The 21,618-nt window shown below is 50.0% G+C and overlaps 1 protein-coding gene across 2 annotated transcripts in view; it reads left to right on the forward strand.

Moving 5' to 3' along the window:
• Nucleotides 1–21,618, forward strand: part of CRTAC1 (cartilage acidic protein 1) — a 145,863-nt gene that overhangs the window by 66,099 nt on the left and 58,146 nt on the right. For both annotated transcript variants that reach the window (XM_066355250.1, XM_066355249.1), the window contains exon 3: nucleotides 21,042–21,238. In XM_066355250.1, the coding sequence (XP_066211347.1) occupies nucleotides 21,042–21,238 (197 nt within the window). The remainder of the gene's footprint in view (nucleotides 1–21,041; nucleotides 21,239–21,618) is intronic.

Consider the following 21,618-nt stretch of genomic DNA (forward strand, 5'->3'; position numbering starts at 1 on the left):
AAATGTCTTTGAATGGGAAGAAACTGTCTCCTTTTGCCAACTGGCAAAGATGTGCCCATCTCTTCCTCTCACCTAAGAAGGCGCAGAATGCCCAATTTTCTATATTTAAAGTACATCCTTCACCTAAGGGGCCCTGGCTGATAGAGCCAGAGGTTTATCCTGGAATTCCTACTTTTATTAGGCCTGTTTCCTGTAGCCCCCACTTGTCTGCTGGGGATATCACAGGACCCTGGCAGGCGGTAGAGGAGGCAAAAAAGGGAGAGGCTTCCCCTGTGTCACCTTGGGGATGGATGGTACAGGGATGGGAGGGACTAGAGCCTCATAAGGCCTGCCTCAGAGCCCCCAAATTCAAATCCACTTCTGATTGACACAAGAAGTGGAAAGAGGTTATGATGCATGTTAATAAATGTCATTGCCACTTCCTGTTTCTAAGTTCCTCCCCCATCATCTCCTTCCCCACCCCCTACTCAGTGTGTCTTCTCACACTTCTTTTTTTTTTTTTTTTTGTACTTTTCTGAAGCTGGAAACGGGGAGAGACAGTCAGACAGACTCCCGCATGCGCCCCACCGGGATCCACCCGGCACGCCCACCAGGGACGACGCTCTGCCCACCAGGGGGCGATGCTCTGCCCCTCCGGGGCGTCGCTCTGCCGAGACCAGAGCCACTCTAGCGTCTGGGGCAGAGGCCAAGGAGCCATCCCCAGCGCCCGGGCCATCTTTGCTCCAATGGAGCCTTGGCTGCGGGAGGGGAAGAGAGAGACAGAGAGGAAGGAGGGGGGTGGGGGTGGAGAAGCAAATGGGCGCTTCTCCTGTGTGCCCTGGCCGGGAATCGAACCCGGGTCCCCCGCACGCCAGGCCGACGCTCTACCGCTGAGCCAACCGGCCAGGGCCTCTTCTTACACATTTTAAACCCAACTTCCAGTCAGGTAACAGCAAATGTTGGAGAGGCTGTGGAGAAAAAGGAACCCTCATACACTGTTGGTGGGAATGTAAAGTAGTACAACCATTATGGAAGAAAGTATGGTGGTTCCTCAGAAAACTGAAAATAGAACTACCTTATGACCCAGCAATCCCTCTACTGGGTATATATCCCAAAAACTCAGAAACATTGATACGTAAAGACACATGCAGCCCCATGTTTATTGCAGCATTGTTCACAGTGGCCAGGACATGGAAACAACCAAAAAGCCCATCAATAGATGACTGGATAAAGAAGATGTGGCACATATACACTATGGAATACTACTCAGCCATAAGAAATGATGACATCGGAACATTTACAGCAAAATGGTGGGATCTTGATAACATGATACGAAGCGAAATAAGTAAATCAGAAAAAAACAGGAACTGTATTATTCCATACGTAGGTGGGACATAATAGTGAAACTAAGAGACATTTATAAGAGTGTGGTGGTTACGGGGGGGAGGGGGGAATGGGAGAGGGATAGGGGGTGGGGAGGGGCACAAAGAAAACAAGATAGAAGGTGACAGAGGACAATCTGACTTTGGGTGGTGGGTATGCAACATAATTGAACGACAAGATAACCTGGACTTGTTATCTTTGAATATATGTATCCTGATTTATTGATGTCACCCCATTAAAAAAATAAAATTATATATAAAAAAAAACAAAAAAAAAACCCAACTTCCTGTGTGTGGAGAGTCCACCACACTCTAATGCAATAGATACAGTCAATGCAAAGAGGCATTCCCCACTGCATCGAAAACATACCACCTTCAGAAGACTAAGTTCAGGGGCCAGCCAGGTGAAAGGCAAGAAGAAAGCTGTGTAAGAATGTGAGCTCTAGGATCCCACAAGCCCCGGTTCATTGAATAGGCTTTTGCTGCTTTCTAGCTATGCATCCTAAGGCAAGTTGCCTAACCTTGCTGAGTCTTAGTTTTCTCAGCAGTAAAATGGGGCTAATAATAGTTCCTACCTTATAGAGTTGTTGTGAAGATTAAACGAGATCATTGATGTGTACCTCACTCATCAAGAAGCATTCAGTGAATATCAGCTGCTGCTTCTACCGTTGACAGATGTCGCTGATGCTGTTAAGAACAAGCCCACCTTCCCAGGGCCACAGCGAAGAAACACTCCTATTATTATCACTCACTCCATTTCTCCCACCCTTTTCTCTACCTCCACTCTGTTACTTCCCTGTCCTCATTCTAAGATGTCTACTGTTGTACCCTGGAGAGGTCCCACTAATGCCAGACATCCTCTCATCCCAACGTCTTTTTGGTATATTTTCTTCTCCTCCTCAGAGTGGTACTTTTTTTTTTTTTTAAATGAGTGCCCTGCTTCTTGGAATGCACTTTCCAGAACTTTCTCTCTGCCCCTGACCCCTTCATCTGAAAGCATATCTGTCACCCTGACACACCTGTGTGCCTTGAGAGAAATGGGTTAGGTCTGTGTTAGTGTTTGTTCCTTTTGAAAGCCTATCATTGGAGATAGATGTGATTTGGAGGAGAATCTGGCCCAAAGTGAATTTTTGTTAATTTGGGTTTTGTTGATGGCTGGTGGTGTTTGCTTGTTTGTTTTGTTTTGCTTAATTACCACGTTACTGAATAGAACATTCATTAATGATCAGGAAAAGATCCTGTCCAAAATGAAGATGCACAAGAGCAGGCAGTGTGAGTTCTTTCTGCCCTGGTCCTAGCGTGGGGCCCTGGGCTGGGTGGCAGTACTGCCCCCGGAGGCTCCCGCACGTCCCACTCTGCACCACGCACTGCGGCTTCACGGCGAAGTGACCTTCAAGGAGTCCCGTGACCTCCTGCGCCGCATCTGTAAAGAGGGATAATAGGTTCACTTGGGGGAACATGAAAACATGCCGACAAAGTCCTCAGCCCAGTAGTTGGCAGGTGGTAAGCAGTCAATAAATGCTAAGTTCTCATTATGACACATTCCAAAATTCAATCAAAACCTGTACTTAAAGCAGCTGTTTTGGAATATGTTGAAGAGATTGGTGTCAGCCAGCCTGCCTCCTGGAACTCACATGTTTCATTCATCTGGAAGCAAATATAATCATCAGCCCTTCACACAGAGGCAGGTAAGCGTCCCTTCGCCACTCACTTTGTACCTCAGAGTGAGCTCTTCTTGGTCACTGAGGCAGCAGTGGCCTACTACAAGGTCATCTAGAACCCCACAGATGTTGAATAAACCTTTGCAATTATTAAAGATGTCAAGAAAGTCCCATACCGCCTCCAGAGCCCAGCCTCTATAAGTTTTGTCATCACAGCCTCTTTGGGGATTCTTGTCTGAGGTAGTGACTGCACCTGGAATTCTTCACCATGCATGTGACTCAGACCCTTGGGGCGTAGTGTAGATGACAGCGCCCTCTTACATGAACTGGGAAGACTGACATTGCCTGTCACTGCCCTGGGCTGATGCTACCCCCTCCTCTGAAAGCTCTAGTGAGGGAAGAACAGCTGGACCCACCTACTCTGGATAAACAATTACACCTTTAGGAGGTCCCAGATTGACCATCAAGGGAACTGATCAGTAGAAGCAATGCACAAGCCAATGAAAATAATAGCTATTCTTTGCTGAGTACTTTTTAAAGCATTCTAAGTGCATTATCTCATTCCGTTCTCAGGACAACCCTTTGAGGTAGACACTGTTATCATTTCCATTGCACAGGTGAGAAACATGATGCTCAGAGAAGTCAGGTAACTTGCCCGAGGACACAGAACAAGGACAGGATAGAGGAGAGATTTGAGCCCAGTTGTGTCTGCCTCCCCAGGTGAGGCTCCTGAGCCTGGGCCCCTGTCTAAACAACACAGAGCTGTGGTTTGCAAACTTTTTCTCAGTGTAATCCTTTGGAAGAGAAAGAAAGGCCCTGGCCGGTTGGCTCAGCTATGGAGCGTCGGCCTGGTGTGCGGGGGACCTGGGTTCGATTCCCGGCCAGGGCACATAGGAGAGGCACCCATTTGCTTTTCCACCCCCACCCCCTCCTTCCTCTCTGTCTCTCTCTTCCCCTCCCGCAGCCGGGGCTTCATTGGAGCAAAGATGGCCCGGGCGCTGGGGATGGCTCCTTGGCCTCTGCCCCAGGCGCTAGAGTGGCTCTGGTCACGGCAGAGCGACGCCCCAGAGGGGCAGAGCATGGCCCCCTGGTGGGCAGAGCATCGCCCCTGGTGGGCGTGCCGGGTGGATCCCGGTCGGGCGCATGAGGGAGTCTGTCTGACTGTCTCTCCCTGTTTCCAGCTTCGGAAAAATACAAAAAAAAAAAAAAGAAGAGAAAGAAAATCTTCTGCAACCTCCAACCATCTAAATAAAACCAGAGTAGAAATGCTGTGGTTGAAGATTAGGGGTTCAGAGTCCTTCTCATCCTCTCCCCTTCCCCTGGGGGTCCTTGAGGACCTTTGGGCCCCAAAGACGCAAACCAAAAGCTTCTGGTGAAATCTTCCGAGCTTCTGTTCTTTTTTATGAAGGGAAATAAAAATATTGCATTTGGGGAGAGATTAAATGCGCATATGAAGCACCTAGCACATTCCTTAAGTACCATTATTATGACCCTAACGGATAAGCCTATTGCAAAAATAAAAGATAATTCAGAGGGTCCTGTAGTGGGTTGAATGGTGCCCCCTCCAAAAGACACATCCATGCCTTAATCCCTGGATCTTGTGAACATTACCTTATCTGATATGATAAAAGATGTGGTTTAATTCTGGATTATCCAGGTGCGCCTTAAATGCAATCACATATTTCCTGAAAAGAGAGAGGCAGATGAGGTTTTTGAGAGAGGAGGAGGCCATGTGAGCACAGAGGCCAAGGAGAGAGGGAGGCAGCCACAGGCCACGCAACGCCTGCAGCGCTACAAGCAGCTGGCGGAGGCTCTGTCCTAGCACATCGGGAAGGAATCTGGTCCTGTCCATACCTTGCTTTTTATTTTATTTTTATTATTATTATTATTTTTTTTTTTTTGTACCTTTCCGAAGCTGGAAACGGGGAGAGACAGTCAGACAGACTCCCGCATGCACCCGACCGGGATCCACCCGGCACGCCCACCAGGGGCAACGCTCTGCCCACCAGGGGGCGATGCTCTGCCCCTCCGGGGCGTTGCTCTGCCGTGACCAGAGCCAGTCCAGCGCCTGGGGCAGAGGCCAAGGAGCCATCCCCAGCGCCCGGGCCATCTTTGCTCCAATGGAGCCTTGGCTGCGGGAGGGGAAGAGAGACAGAGAGGAAGGAGGGGGTGGGGGTGGAGAAGCAAATGGGCGCTTCTCCTATGTGCCCTGGCCGGGAATCGAACCCGGGTCCCCCACACGCCAGGCCGACGCTCTACCGCTGAGCCAACCGGCCAGGGCCCATACCTTGATTTTGAACTTCCTGCCTCCAGAGCTGTGAGAGAATCAAGTCCTCTTTTAAGCCCCCCAGTTCGCGGTTATACGCTACGGCAGCCCTAAGAAACAAACACCAGCGCGCTGCGCCGGCCTGGCCCCAGCGCATGCCCCGCGCGTGGGAATTGCTCCGCACCAAGATGGAGGAGCGCGTGCTGGAGTCCTCGGCACAATACTGCACCGGAGGTGCACACATCATTCCTGGGTGTGGACACGCAGGCTCTGTGAGCTGTCCTCTCAGCTGTTTCCAGACCCTTCCAGAGGCAGAAACTCCTGGTCACTGTGGATTTCTGCTCAGGATTCCACTTTGCTCCTGAAACTCCGCTCCAGCAATCACCACGTCGAGTCTGTTATTTGTAATACCCAGATTGTCATTTCTGACAACAGGTCCGCATTTATCTGTTGAGCCAATGATTGTGCAGACAGGAGCCTTATTTGTGCTGACACGGTGGAGCTTCATCACCATCCCTGTCCGGCCCGAGGGGACCCTCAAGGGGAGCGGTCCCTCAAGGGCAGCGGTAACGCCTCCTGGAAGCGGCCCTCCCCGCAGTTCCTCCTCCCTCGTTCGCTTCCCTGGTCGCCCTAAACAGACAGCGGAGCTGAGCCGAGTCAGGGCAGGGCTGCCCGTGGGGCTCCTGTGCCCGGGCCCAGCCTGGTCCTGCCATATTCCTCAGCTGCAATGACCTTCCTCCCAGGGTGAGTCCACAGCAGCTAAGCTGTGCAGTCCCCTCCACAAGAGCCATCTGGCATTGATTTTTCACCTACACCTTAGAGAATTTGCCGGAGCCGCAAAGTAAAGAAGCAGTAGCTCTTTTCTGGCCACTAAACCTGCTGAGAGGTGATCACGTGCTAATCCTGCGCTCTCTGGTATAATATGGAGAGAGCTTTGCCAAAAGGAATCCCTGCTCTAGTTAAAATAATATGTCAGTTCATGAATAGAAGACAAGCAAGGCATATGGTTGAGTAAAAAGAAACTAGAATTTGGGTCAGAAGAAGCAAATTCAAGACTCAGCTCTGCCACTTCCCAGCTATGTGACAGGCATATAACTAACCTCTGGTTTTGCACTAAAGGGGCAGGTGAGAAATAATGACCCCACTGGATCTCTGAGAGGATTCAGCCACGTAATCCAGGAAGCTCTGTATAACCGCACATGCATGCTTACGAGACCTGTACTTTGAGTCCCAAGATCTGGGACTTGACTTAGACATTGTTCCACTAATGGACCAAAGTTCTGGACCAGCTTTTGTGCCATGTCAGCTGAGTCGGCAGAGACCTCTGGCTGAGTGCCTGTCACATGTTGCCCCATCTCTACTTGTTGCACATTGCATTTCCGAAGAGGCTGCTGGTTCTGGGTTTATTTACCTCTAAAAGAGGATTATGGTTCACATTTCTCTCTTTCTGAAGGAACCAAATGCAGATATCAAAAGGAAAGAGAAGAAAGCTCACGCCATCCCCAAGGACCGAAGACTTGCAGATGCCCAGGCTTGATCCAAACCTTTCCTAACCTGCGTGTTGGGAATGACTCGGGTAGAGCTGCAGGGGGGCGGCGGGCCCCCCTGGCCTCGGGAAGGGCTAGTGGGTATAAGGAGGAGAGGGGAAGGTCCATAGGAAAAGGCTAATGAAATGGATCACTGATGTCCTTCCTGTCTGCTCTGAGCAGGACACTCAGTGGTTGAGCTGTGGGCTCTGCCCAGTAGCCCAGAAGAAATAATGGTCCATTAAGCGGAAGTCCACTCGGTTCCAGGAGAACTAGGAAGGATGGACTAAGGAGGAGGACAACGTGTCTGTTTTTTCTCCACCCTCAGGAAAAAACATATATTCACAAGTGTGGGAGACTCACATGCTCTGTGAATTAGTCAATACTATAATCCTTCTCAGTATTTATACCGTATTTATACCGTAGCTTGTCTTCTACATGTTCAGCTGTAGTGATGTTGTTTAAAACCCCTAAATGTCAGACATGACATCAATCCAATTCCTTTGTACTGGACTCAGAACACTGAATGTCAACTGGTCCTTAATGGATCTCCATGAGCTAGGAAGGACTAGGGTTGGGTCTCACAGTTCGGGGCAAATAAAAACCACCTGGGAATTTGTTTGAAATGCTGATTCCTAGGCTCTCTGTCTGGGCTTTCTGATTTCATGGGTCTGGGTGGGGCTCAGGAATTTGCATTTTTAACAAGTTCTCCAGGTATTTCTAGTATAACTGCTCTACAGGCTACTCTGAGAAACATGACCCAGGCAAGCCTTTCCCAAACTTTAATGTGCATGTAAATGTCTTGTCATCTGGTTAAAATGAAGTTTCTGTCTCGGAGATCTGGGGCCTGAGACTTTACATGTTTATCATGCTTTTGAATGTTGCCAGTGCCACCCGTCCCCACCCCCACTTTGAGTAGCAAGGATTTGCCTGCTCATCTTCTGCAATCAGGATATACCAGCTCTAGCAGGGGCTTTAATCTAGATGGATGCTTCCAACACAAATTGTCTGTGTTACCTAATATTCTTAGATTATAGTCATGTACCTTTCATTTGTAATTAAAATAACTGTTTATTTTAACTGCTTGTCAGATAGGTCATTTTTATACTGCAAGCACTTTAAAGAATAAATGGGTATATTTGGTACTTTCTCACTAAATACTTTACACACATTTTCTGTCCTTAAACTTGAATGCATATTTGTTCTCACAGCCAGATTCTGATTAGTGTTAATGCACAGCTAAGGGAATTCAAGCCAGCTTGGCAACAAAGACCCCTCCAAATGAACGCCTTTCATAGTTGGCAGCTTAATATTTTTTTTTAAAGCAAGAGTGTCTTCTAGGACTATTTCCTTCAAATCAAAATGAAGAGTTTAATTCATCGGTTAACACTTCATAGCCACTAGAAGGCTTTTGCTGCTTCCTCCAATCATTATTTCACAAGACACAGCCAGGCATGCCCCCATTAGCTGCAACATGCGGGAAAACTAGAGGAACTTGATTTTCCCGTTGGGATGGGACAGCCAGCGTGAGCGGGAGTGGAGGCCAGCAAGCAGAACAGCATATATATCCCCTGGGTCTGGAGAGAGAATGTGGAGATCCCGACAGGGACCCAGACAGCCTGGCCCGTGTACCCTGATAGGCACAAGGGATGGAGGTGTCCAACAGTGATTTCTATGAGAAATTTCAAGCCGATGGTCATCATGGGGGAAGCTCATTATCATGAAGAGGGGTCTGCCACTCATCTAGTATTTGAGCTAAGACTCTAGTTAGACATAGCCCTGGGCTAGAAAGACAGGCCTTTTCTAAGCTAAAGATGGCCATCTCTATACATCCCCCTGAGCTAGACCATCAAGAGCCCACCTGGTTCTTGTCTTCACATGACAGTTTTGCTCTTTGCCAGCCAAGAGGGCCTGTGACCTGTGTCTAGTGCCCTGTGTCTCCTTGCTTGTCCAGTGCAGGTATCAGACCAGGATGACTTAAAGTAGACTCTTGCATACCTCCTGTCCAGCGCAGTGACCAGCTCCAGACTCCCTCCCTGCAGAGAAAACCACAGCCACCTTCTGATGAGGCCTCAACAAATTCCTATCATCTCCTTTCACAGAGCATTCCTGCAGCTCAGCGGGCCATCATTCAGCTCCTGTCAAATAGGAAAGAAGAGCGTGGACTCCCTGGGGGGCCCAGGCGCTGCCTCTGCTGCCGACAGCAGCCATATATCGTGTGGGCACGCGCATGCGTGCGTGTGTATGTATATGCATGCGTGCAAAACCCACAGCTGTGTCATGGCTCACCTGCGTTATCTCGTTTGACCTTGAGGTAAAGCAAATATTATTAGCCCCACTTTATAGATGAGGAAACTGCATTCCAGTGATTGTAAGCAGGTTCTGTTATGAAACATTGTGTTAGGAGCTAGAAGGATAAAATATAGTCCAGAACTCCGTGGAGCTCACAGTCTCCTGTGCTCAAGGCTACACAGGTAATAATCATCATAACTCATTCTTTCAAAAATATTTATCGAGTTCCCACTGACTGACTGTATATGTGAGGAGGAGAAGAAGACAGACGTACTAACTAGTGTTTATTGAGTGTTTGCTGTGTGCCTAGCACTGTATTAACTACTTTAATTCTCAGCAAAACCCCATGGCAGGGGAGCTGAGGCTTGGACAAGCTGAGTGGCTTGTCCAAGAAAACCTACACAGCTAACGAGGTGCAGAGAAGGGCTCTGCCCTTGACTCCTGAGCCAAATTCCTTACCACAGAGCTATACTGCCTCTCAACCTTTCTATTCTAACTCCTTTCTGCTGCTCCGTGTTGCCCCCATAGAACCCACCTCACTCCTGAGAGCAGATGCTCCCTCCACCTTTACCAGCCTCTCTCCAGGGCCAAGGGCAGGCAGCTCCCATTCTAGACTTCAGACCCTGAACACCTGCCCTCACCTGCCCCCACCCGGAGCTCAGCTCCTTGAGGCAGCCCTGCCTGCACCCCCCCTCTGCCTGTACCCTCCAATCCAGGTTGACTCCCTGGGACCTGGTCCGGCCTCCCTGCTGTGATTGCTCTGCTCCTGGTGCAGACTGTATCTTCTCTGCACCCTCTAAGACTAATCCTGTCTCTCCACCTGCGCTCTGCATCTCACCACCCCTCAAGTCATCCCAACTGAGGTGGCACACTCTCATTTACCATAGAAAGGGGCCATGTGTTGGCTCTTCAGTTGCTCTTTCAACTTCCTCCTTTCCAAGCTATGACTTCTGCACCTTCCTCCCAGCTAAAGATCTCACCTCTTGTTGACCTATAAGCAGACCAAGTTCTCTGGGTATCAACTTGCTAGTCACTATCTTCTATCTCTTCCTGTCTTCTTACCCATCCTGGCTTCCTTTCCTTTACTCCCTCTGCTGGTACTTGGCACACTGTTGCCCTCCACCTTCTCCACGTCTTGCCTAGGTAGGTAGCCTCCCAGTCCCCTGCCCTTCTGGGTCTTTTCCTCTTGCCTACAAACACGCACAGGCCCAGCATTTGGTGAAACCATCACCTAACTCCGTGTCCCCTGGCCAGTATCCTGGACCTTCCTGAGCCCTTCTTGTTCCCACTGAGTCATCTACACTGTAGCTCAGCCACTATTTTCCGCCCTAATCTAGCTCCTCTTTCCTCTGGAAGGAAGCAGCTTCCTTGAAGGTCCTCAGCGGCTTCCCAATTGCCAGATCCATTTGCTTATTCCACCTTTTTGACCTCTCAGGACATTTAGCACTGCTGGCCACGCCTTTCTTTTTAACCCTTGCTTTCCTGATTTCTTTGTGTGTGTGTGTGTTTTGTTTGTTTTTTTGTGGTGTGTGTGTGTGTGTGTGTGTGTGTGTGTGTGTGTGTGTGTGATAGACAGAGTCAGACAGAGGCACAGATAGGGAACAGACAGCCAGGAAGGGAGAGAGATGAGAAGCATCAGTTTTTTGTTACGGCACCGTAGTTGTTCATTGATTGTTTTCTCATATGTGCCTTGACCGAGGGGGCTACAGCAGACCAAGTGACTCCTTGCTCAAGCCAGCGACCTTGGGCTCAAGCTGGTGAGCCTTGCTCAAACCAGATGAACCCGCGCTCAAGCTGGTGACCTTGGGGTCTCAAACCTGAGTCTTCCACGTCCCAGTCCGACGCTCTATCCACTGCACCACCACCTGGTCAGGCTCTGCTCTGTCATAGGAGTCATTGGCTTGCAAGGAACAGAAACCTGCTCAAGTTAGCTCAGAAATTGTTTTTGAAATAATTCAGGGAAATTTCTGTGCTTTTGCACTATTGTTTCAATTCCATAGCCACTAGACAATGTTCTCCAAAGCCATTCTTTGATATGATGGTACACCCTGTTCAGAACTCTTCAGTGGTTTCCCATTTCTTACCAGATAAAATCTTAAATCTTAGTTTACATGCCGCATCTTCCACAATCTTGGATGTCATGTCCAGTTAGCCTTCCTCTCGTTTCTACTATTGTCCGGCACTCATCTCTGTACCAGTTGGTCTACCCTATGCTCGCTCCCTAAGCATATTCTTTTGTTCTCTGATCTGCTTCACAATTCACACTATTTCTTTTGTCAATGCCTAACTAAATATCTTCTATTAAAATTCTAAGCATCCTTTAAATTCTAGATCAACTGCACCTTCTTTAAAAGAGCTTACTGTAGCAGAACTGGTCACCTCTCCCTCCTCTGAAAGTCTGGAATTCAGGACACTCTTTATTTGTCATATTCGGCTGGAGGGTCTGTGAGCGGAGAATTACATCTTGTGCCATGCAGTGTGCCCAGGCTGGAAATAGGGTCCTGGAGGGTAGAATGAATTCATTAGAGAATAATTGGTGTATCTTTTTTACTCTTAAAGAAGAATGAAGACTCCATTGGCTATTTGTACCACAATTCTGCCCCTAAATTAGCCCACCCCTTCAAACAAAAGAGAGACAAAGACGAAAACCAATGGCTTTTTAGCTAGAAGTTTCCAGATAGTGATAGCATGCAGGAAGAAAGTTTGAATAGAGATTTAAAGTATCTTGTAACCAAGCAGTTAAGTGATTTTCCCAAGTCCTCGGAGAATTGGTCACAGAGTTGGGCCAGAGCTCGTCCCCGCCCCACACCGGGCTCGTCGCTGCCAGCCCTCTGTGCCCCTGCTCCTCGCGGCCAATGGCGCTGCCAGGCACAGAGGCCTCTGGAGTCAGCAGGACGCCAGCCAGACGCATTTCCAGAACATAGTGACTCAAACAGTCATTCCACTTTCTGTATTCACCTCTTTCTGGGGCTTCTGGAGGGGAATGGGAGGACCTTGAGATGTATCTAGATCAGGGGTCCCCAAACTTTTTACACAGGGGGCCAGTTCACTGTCCCTCAGACCGTTGGAGGGCCGGACTATAAAAAAAAACTATGAACAAATTCCTATGCACACTGCACATATCTTATTTTAAAGTAAAAAAACAAAATGGGAACAAATATATTTAAAATAAAGAACAAGTAAATTTAAATCAACAAACTGACCAGTATTTCAATGGGAACTATGCTCCTCTCACTGACCACCAATGAAAGAGGTGCCCCTTCTGGAAGTGCAGCGGGGGCCGGATAAATGGCCTCAAGGGGCCGCATGCGGCCCACGGACCGTAGTTTGGGGACCCCTGCTCTAGATGAAGACGCAGGGACTTGCTGGTGCCAGGGAATCATTGCTTCCATCAGCAGGCTCTGGCCGGCTTGTCTCCAGGATGCACAGACCCGGATGAATGGCTGTCTATCTAGAGACACAGGCCTCATCCTTGCTGACACTGCTCTTCCTGAAAATAGGTCCCTCTTCAGATGCTGCTCGCACTGGTTCTGGTACTAGTGGAAGGCTGTCAATCATAGGCTCCTGGCTCCCGGTTCTGAGGCTGGACATGTGGCCCAATGTGGGCCAATCTTAGCCCTGGCCTGGAGCTCTGCCCATTGGAACTGAGGAAAGAAAGCAGCTCCAGTCTGCGCTGAAGCTGAGGAGTGAGGCTGAGAGCGTTCTCTCAGGCCAAGTCTTGTGAAGAAGGATGGGGTGAGAAAAGGACGCCAACAGACAGAGGAAAGAGGGACAAGGTCCTGACAACCTTCTGGTCGGAACCCTGGGTCCAGGCACCCCGAAGCCTACCTGTACCCTGGATGTTCTGGTTGTTTGGACATATGAGCCCATAAGTTCTTCAACTAGTGGAGTAGAAGGCTCACCAAGTCTTCACTCACATGCCTGGTGCCTCTGCACTATCCCGCATGGACTCTCCATGGCGCCAGGTTGGGCTTCTGCAGAGCGTGATGGTCTCGAGGTAGTGAAATTTCTACCATGGCAACTGGATTTTACAAGAGAAAAAGTAGGCCTCTCAAAGGCTGTGCCCCAAACTGGCCCAACATCACTTCCACCCTATGCTGCTAACTGAGGCCAGGCCAGATTCAAGGGGAGGCAAAATAGATCCCACCTCCTCCTGGGTGGAGTAACGTGCACACAGAAGAAAGACGAGGGGAGCCATCTTTGGAGGTCATCTCCCATGCCCCTTCGACCACCTCGCTCATTGAGAGGGATGTTCACGCCCTCACTCACTTCTGAGCCTTAGATAAACCCCCATATAGAGAACCCTGCTCTCATCTTAGACAACTTCTCTGTCTCTTTTTTCTCTGCAGATTATTTTGCCTCACAATCTCCATCCTAAGACCTAACATCTTCATTGCATTCAACCTATATACTCTCCCTGAAATACTTTTCTCAGAAAACTGTGTCTTTCCAAGTACTGACTCCAAAGTAATCTTTACTAAAGCTTATTCTAATTTTCTGTTCTGTTCTGATAACTATCACTTAGAACTTTTACTATAAGGCTGACACAATATAAGGCTGACAACCCTTGAAGGAACAGAAAATATTTCTCTGCAAAAAGCCAAATGGTAAATATTTTTAGCTCTTGGGCCATACACGACTTAACGAGCACCTTCCACCGGCTGCTTCTCTCTCATCCGCTCTACAGGCATTTACTGAACACTCATCATGCACTAAGTCAGGGGTCCCCAAACTATGGCCCGCGGGCCGCATGCGGCCCCCTGAGGCCATTGATCCGGCCCCCGCCGCACTTCTAGAAGGGGCACCTCTTTCATTGGTGGTCAGTGAGAGGAGCACATTGACCATCTCATTAGCCAAAAGCAGGCCCATAGTTCCCATTGAAATATTGGTCAGTTTGTTGATTTAAATTTACTTGTTCTTTATTTTAAATATTGTATTTGCTCCCGTTTTGGTTTTTTTACTTTAAAATAAGATATGTGCAGTGTGCATAGGGATTTGTTCCTAGTTTTTTTTATAGTCCGGCCCTCCAACGGTCTGAGGGACAGTGAACTGGCCCCCTGTGTAAAAAGTTTGGGGACCCCTGCTCTAAGTGATGAGAAGATTGAAGTGAGCAGAGCAGACACAGTCCCTGCCTTCATGAAGCTTATGGTTTACTGGGAGAAATGGGCAATAAATAGGTAACTAAACAAGAGTGGGACAGTGGATACAGTGATTAGAATACCCGGGGGACAGGGGACAAGTTCTCTGAGACATTCTTCTAGGTGAGACCTAAAGGATGAGAAGAAACCAGAGGGAAGTGTGGAAAGAATGTCCTAGTCAGAGAGGGCAGCCCCGGGAGAGGCCGGGGTTGGGACTGCGCCTGCGAGGACGCTGGGGCCGGTGTGGCTGGAGGAGGTCAGCGACATGGGCTTCAGATCAAGCTGAGCTTCTGGTTCAGGTGTGATAAGGAGTTTGGGTTCCATTCCAACACAATGGGGAGCCACCCAAGGGTTTAAGGCAGGAAAATGGCTGGTCGATGTGTGTGTTAAAATGCTGAGTGTGGCCATGGTATGGGGGATTAGACTGAGGGGCCACGCGAGGAAACAGAGAAAGGAGGCTCTCCAGAGATGGTAGCCATGGGGGAGGAAAGACGAGAATGGATGTTAACTATTTTAAAGGGTAGAAATGACAGGATTGGCCGATGAATTAGATGTGAAGATGAGAGGGTGGAAAAACCAAGGCTGGCACCAGGTTTCCGGCTTTAGCACTTGGGTGCCCATTGCAGGGTGAGGGTTGGGGGACGAGCGATCAATAGTTCCATCAGAGACGGCTGTGCAGGTGCAAAGGAGAGATGTCAGAGAGGCAGTCAGATATATGAGTCTGAGCTTGGACGGGGGATTTGGGTAGGAGAAATAAATTTGTGAGTTGTCAGTCCTGGGAATAAATATTATCCCCTAGTGAAAGGGGACAGAGAGAAGAGAGGGGCCGCAGGGCCAGGCCTGGGGACTCCAACATTAAGAGGGCAGAGAGGCCCTGGCCGGTTGGCTCAGTGGTACAGCGTCGGCCTGGTGTGTGGGAGACCCGGGTTCGATTCCCGGCCAGGGCACATAAGGAGAAGCGCCCAGCTGCTTCTCCACCCCCCCCTTCCTCTCTGCCTCTCTCTTCCCCTCCCATAGCCAAGGCTCCATTGGAGCAAAGATGGCCCGGGCGCTAGGGATGGCTCTGGCAGAGCATCGCCCCCTGGTGGGCAGAGCGTCGCCCCTGGTGGGCGTGCCGGGTGGATCCCGGTCGGGCGCATGCGGGAGTCTGTCTGACTGTCTCTCCCCATTTCCAGCTTCAGAAAAATACAAAAAAAAAAAAAAAAAGGCAGAGAGAGGAGGATGCACCTGTGAAGGGGGAAAGGAGGGAGAAGCAGAGAGAGAGAAGGAACGCCGGAGCAGGTTGGCGGCATCGGGGGCAGCAGAGCAGCGGAGAGTGTTTTAAGGAGGAAGAGGTGTGGTGGGGGTCAAGGGAGATGGAAAGGGTGTCCCTAGGTGTGGCCCACGAAAGCCACCAATGAAAGTAACAAGAGCAGGTTGGCTGGAATTGGGGGTGGGGGGATGTGGATTGGGAAGGGGTAAGTGGGTGGTGAGGAAGTGGAGACAGCTTGTGAAGACTCTTCGAGAATTTCAGTCATAAAGGGAAATAAAGAAATATCCACGCAGAGGATAAGCATCAGGGTGGGATGTTTTGGATGAGAAGTCTTTGGAAACTCTCAAAATGATCACTGGAGAGTGAGAGTTGTGCCTTCATTGTTTTGTTTTGTTCAATAATGATGAGAACACACAATTGTGGGACTCTTCACAGTTTACCAAGTGTTGTCACACTCTCACCCTCACAGCCATCCTGTGAGCTATGTAGCACAAGTTATAGATAAGGAAGCTGAAGCTTGGAGAAGCTCAAGGTCAGCACCGGAAAGTGGCAGGGCCAGGAGCCCCCGCCCAGGCTGCCTTGGGCCCAACCCCCGAGCCCCTCTCTGCCCAGAGCAGTCCCGTCCCAGTGGATTGGCGCCAACATTGGATGGCACTCACACAAGTATGGGTTGTGCCCTGCTGGAGTCTCTCAAGCAGACTTTGCATTTGCCACCAAACCAATCACTTCTGCCTGCTGGCTCAGCCTTGGATATTATGAAGTCACATCTGCCTTTTTAGAACATGGACCCTGTCTCAGTGCCTATCCCCATTTCACTGAGCTTCGAAGCCTCCTGAACTTGTAGAAGTGCCCCACAATCTCTGGCAAGTGTCAGAAAGAGAAGACATGCAATGTCACATAACTTACATCCAGCTCCCCAGGACTGTCTGTGTGGGAACTCACCGCCCAGAAGGACTGTGTGTGGGTGGGTTAGCAACTGCGGCTAACTTCTGTACCTCAGAAAAATACCCAAAGGCTCTCCACATCTGTAAAATGCTAAGATTGTCATGAGGATGAAATGAGATGTGGACATGAAGTGCTCCGAAGTGTGTTTGACACCTGGCCACTGCTCTGTCAGTGCTCCTATGATTGTTTTTTAAATGCTTCTTTTTTTTAATTTTTTAAATTTATTTATTCATTTTAGAGAGGACAGAGAGAGAGAGAGAGAGAGAGAAGAGACAGAGGAGAGAGAAGGGGGGGAGGAGCTGGAAGCATCAACTCCCATAATGTGCCTTGACCAGGCAAGCCCAGGGTTTTGAACCGGCGACCTTAGGATTTTCAGGTCTACACTTTATCCATTGCGCCACCACAGGTCAGGCCTATGATTGTTTTTATTTATTCATCTACCCTCTCCTTCTCTCCCTCCCTCCCTCCTTTCTTTCCTCCCTCCCTTCCTCTTGCATTGGACAGAAATTTGTTGGGCACCTTCTCTATGCCAAGCCTGGCTCTAGACACAGCCAATGCAGAGATGTATCCACATGCTTCTGGGGCTTGAGGAGCATATGTTTTAATGAGGGAAGGGATGTTGGAACACAACAGCTCTGCCCTCGCAGGAACGAGCGAGATGCCGAACATGGGTGTGCGGAGAAGAGATCCCATCCAGACGAGATGGGGGCTGGGTAGGCTGCATGGGAGACAGGAGGGTGGGGAGAGCATTCCCCACGAGGGCAGCTGCAGCTGAGCAAAGTCAAAGAAGCCCAAAAAGACAGATCCTATTCAGAAACCCAACAGGAGCTTCCACTCTGCAGAGAAGTGGGGAGGAAATAAGCCAGGCTACCCCGGGAGAAGATTGTGAGAACTCAGATGTTTGTCCAGCTTGACTGACGGCAAAGGGCAGCGTGGGTGGAGGGGCGTGGCAACTCCCTTCGTGTGTCTCCCCCAGTCCTCTCCATGGGTTGTGGAGAACCCTACTTAGGGCCTGTTGGTCTGGTTTGGTGTCTATAGCCCTAGGGTTGGTAGTGGGAGAGAAGGGGAGAGACTGTAGGGTTCATTCCAGGCTGCCGTGTAGCTTGGGTGGGACTCTATAGTTCTCACTCTATAACACAGTGCTCCTCAACCTTTTCTGGGCCACGGACCGGTTTAATGTCAGAAAATATAAATATTTTCATGAACCAGCCTTTAGGGTGGGACGGATAAATGTATCACGTGACCAAGACAAGCGTCAAGAGTGAGTCTTAGATGGATGTAACAGAGGGAATCTGGTCATTTTTTAAAAATAAAACATCGTTCAGACTTAAACATAAATAAAACGGAAATAATGTAAGTTATTTATTCTTTCTCTGTGGACCGGTACCAAATGGCCCATGGACCGGTACCGGTCACGGCCCAGGGGTTGGGGACCACTGCTATAACAGATGGAGGAATTTGAACCAGCCTAGTAACCCCACCCAACAGTCCCCTTAGGGAGTGCCAGAAACTAGCACCCCCAAATCTTCAAGGGAAAAGACCCTGAGCCTTCTGCTCCCCCACAGTCACCACCATGGGAGCAGGGACCTTGTGGACATGCCCATCATCCTAGATTTAGGCTGAAAAGACTAGTCTCCAATATGTGCTAGAACCATGGCCCTTCCCCTCCCACCAGGAGCTGGCTCCAGGGGATAGTGAAGCCACTCCAAGAGACCAGACACAGGAGATTAAAAAAAAGGGGGTGTCAAGGCTGAACTTTATATGTCTCCCCGGCTATAGCCTGGAGGAGAACCCAGCCACTCTGCCCGTCACCTAAGGTTAGAGTAGACCTGTGGCCCGAGAGACATGGAGCCAGAAGGGCTCACAGAGCTGCTAGCCCAGTGCCTTTTCAACGCTGGCTCCGGAGTCTCTGAGCTAAACCTCATCTGATGGAATGTGATGCATAAAATAAAATGCATCAACATAGAAATGCGGAGGCCCGCCACCACAGCCATATTTGTCTGCACATTTTGTGACCCTCTGATTTAATCCAACTCCCTCGTTTTGCGGAAGAGAAACACAGGACATAGGTTTCTGGCCAGCCAAGGTCACAAAGCTCATCTCTGGCAGGTGAAGACCTGCGAGAAGCAAATGAAATCAAGGATAAGACATTTCTTGGTAAATGTAGAGTGCTGTAGAAATGTAGAGTTATTATCTCCACTGTTGACGTGAAGTCTTCGGGTGTTTCTCCCAGTTGCTGCTTGGGGGTGGGGTGGGGTGGGGGGTTGCCGGAACAAACGATGCAGGAGACTCAGAGCGCTGGCATCATAGGTGACACGGAAGGAACACAGGGGTTGGACCCTGGTGACAGCGGCCCAGCACTGCCGTGTATGAGCTGTATAACCTTGGGCAGTTCACTTTGCCTCTCTGGCCCCCAGTATCTTTTTCTAGAAAAAAATATCTTACCTACCTTCTTTCTGAGACTGGAGGGAGGGGAGCTCAGGTAAGACAATGCTTGTGAGTGATTTTAATGAGGTACAGCACCCTAGAACTACAGTGTCGTGTGAGGAGCAGAAGGGACAGTAGTGGACAGGAAAATCAGAGGCTTGGAGGACTAGTGTTTAGCACCAGAGGCACTTCCTGTCCCTGGGGACAGTACTGGAAGCCAAGTGTTCCATCTCTCCTGCCTGGACGCGTCCCCTAGGTCATGCCGTTCCCTCAACACAGCCTTCAGACACTCTGTCAAGACGTCTGAGGTGCAGCCTTCCGTCACCAGGTGCTGACTCAGCCCCCGGGGAGCTCTGTCTCCCTCTTCACACACCGTGGGTGCCAGAAGGCACCCGGCCAGTTGTTAAGCATCCCCCAAACTTGACTGGCTCTGTCTGCATCTTGGTGACGAAGGAAAGGGCCAAGTTGGATCTCTTTCAGGAAAGCAGGAAATGATTTCTCTCAAAAACCTTGGCGAGTTCTTCCTACTTCCCCCCAAGTGTTCTCTGCCGGGACCATCCAGAGGCTGGCGCTGAACCTGGTATGGATGCGCTCAGGTTAAAACAAAGGCAGGAGGCCGGAGACTAGCGGATGAGGGTTGTCCAGGTTCCTTTGGAGAGCCTGGCAGGCTGGTGTTCCAGAAGCAGGAGGAGGCCTTCAGACATCCACGGCTGTGCTGTCTGGGAGGTGACCTTGGGTATGCCTCTCTCTCCAGATAGAAATGTGATGGGAGGAAATCAACCATGAGATGCCTAAACCCTATGACTCAGACATGAGTTCTGAGGTCTTACTCATTCAATCATTCAACAAATACTTATCAAGCAGCTATTGTGTGCCAGGCACTGTTGTGGACCCAAAGGGAAAAAAAAAACAAAGTTCTGCCCTCGTGGAGCTGACATTCTAGTGGACTCAGACAGAGAAGGAACAGATAACCGAGAAGACACAGACTGCCCGCTGTTGGTAAAAGCCATGGGGACAGAGAGCAGGGTAGAGGAATGGGGATGGCGAGGGGCGGGGCTTGCAGGTTTCAGGAACATGGGGGAACGTGGGAGTATCCTGGGCCTAGGGAGCAGCAACTGCAAAGTGCCTGAGGCAAGACCACGCCTGAGGGGCCATGTGGTTACAGGAGAGTGAAAGTACCTGAGGCAAGACCACACCTGAGGGGCCATGTGGTTACAGGAGAGTGAAACGGGGGAGAGAAAAACTGATGAGAACTTGAATCTTTTGGTTGTGAGTTTCATAGAAAAAGAAACCCAGCATGTCCACCTCATGACTTTATATGTGTTCATAATCTCCCATCTGAGATGCGAAGTTCATATTTACTGTTTAAATGCTGGGACTTTCTGGGTCTGACCTGTGGTGGCGCAGTGGATAAAGAGTCGACCTGGAACACTGGGGTCACCGGTTCAAAACCCTGGGCTTGCCTGATCAAGGAGAAGGAGAAGGAGAAGAAGAAAAGAAAAAGAAGGGAAGGAGGAGGAGGAGGAGGAAGAAGAAATAAATGCTGGGACTTTCTGTCTGGAGAGAGTCATTCCAAACTTCATCAACAAAGCCTCTGCTCCTTCTTGGCTCATTTGTGCAAGGGCTCTTAGAACAGCAGAAAGGGACTGAGTTTGAGCCCCAGAACCTGACACTTACTAGCTGTGTTACCTTGGGAAGGGCACTGAACTTCTCTGAACCTTAGTTTCCCTAATGAAGCTCATCAGTTGCTTCCTCTGTAAAATGGGTTAATTATACAGCCTCCTCACCTTCCTCACCTAGTTGTTGTTAGATTTAAATTAATGAGATCATAAATACGAAAGTGCCAAGATGAAATGTCTGGGAGGTTCTTGTTTTCTTCAGCACAGCCTGTGGCAAGGGTGTTGTCTCTGGCTTCCGACGCCCTCCACTACCCTACTCCTTATATTGTATCCCATGTGAGTCCAGTTGGCTCTCACTTTGCCTGGGCCCATGTCTGACTCGGGGACACTCATCAAACCCCCAGGGTCCCCACAGCAAGGCTGTTGAGGGTCCCTCGGGACTGTGAATTGCTCTACAATGACCTCTCCAGGAGGACTCTGAGCCCAGTGTCGGTCGGGTGGAACCAGGGGGCCCAGCTGCTCGTCCCCAACGTCCCCTTCCGCCTCCCCTCCAGGTACAATGGCCCCAACCTGGTTCTGAAGTACGACCGGGCCCAGAAGCGGCTGGTAAACATCGCAGTGGACAAGCGCAGCTCCCCTTACTATGCGCTGCGGGACCGGCAGGGCAACGCCATTGGGGTCACAGCCTGTGACATCGACGGGGATGGCCGTGAGGAGATCTACTTCCTCAACACCAATAATGCCTTCTCAGGTAAGGGATTGGGGCCTTGGCTCTCTTCCTGCTTCCCACCTTCTTCCTCCCGGGGCCAGCTGGGGACAGGGCCTTGGGGACCCTGACCTTCCCCAGGCGACTTCACAGGCTCCCCCAGGCAGAGTCCCCTGCTGCCTGCAGGACCTCGCTCTGTCCCAGCAGGAGGATCCTTCTTCTCTTGGACAGGAAGCTTGCTCTCATCTCCTGACCCCTGGGCCTGGCGATGGAGGGCCTGAGCAGAGGCCCATGAGAGACGTCATGTCCTCTCGCTTCCCAGTCTGAGCAGTATAAGCAGCCCCCTCCCCTCCTCTCCCTCCCACTGCTCCTGCCTGGCTCAGACACGCAGCCCTTCTCACCCAGGTGGCTACTGTAGCCAACAG

The sequence above is a fragment of the Saccopteryx leptura genome, chromosome 13, assembly GCF_036850995.1.
Source record: "Saccopteryx leptura isolate mSacLep1 chromosome 13, mSacLep1_pri_phased_curated, whole genome shotgun sequence".
Lineage (NCBI taxonomy): Eukaryota > Metazoa > Chordata > Mammalia > Chiroptera > Emballonuridae > Saccopteryx > Saccopteryx leptura.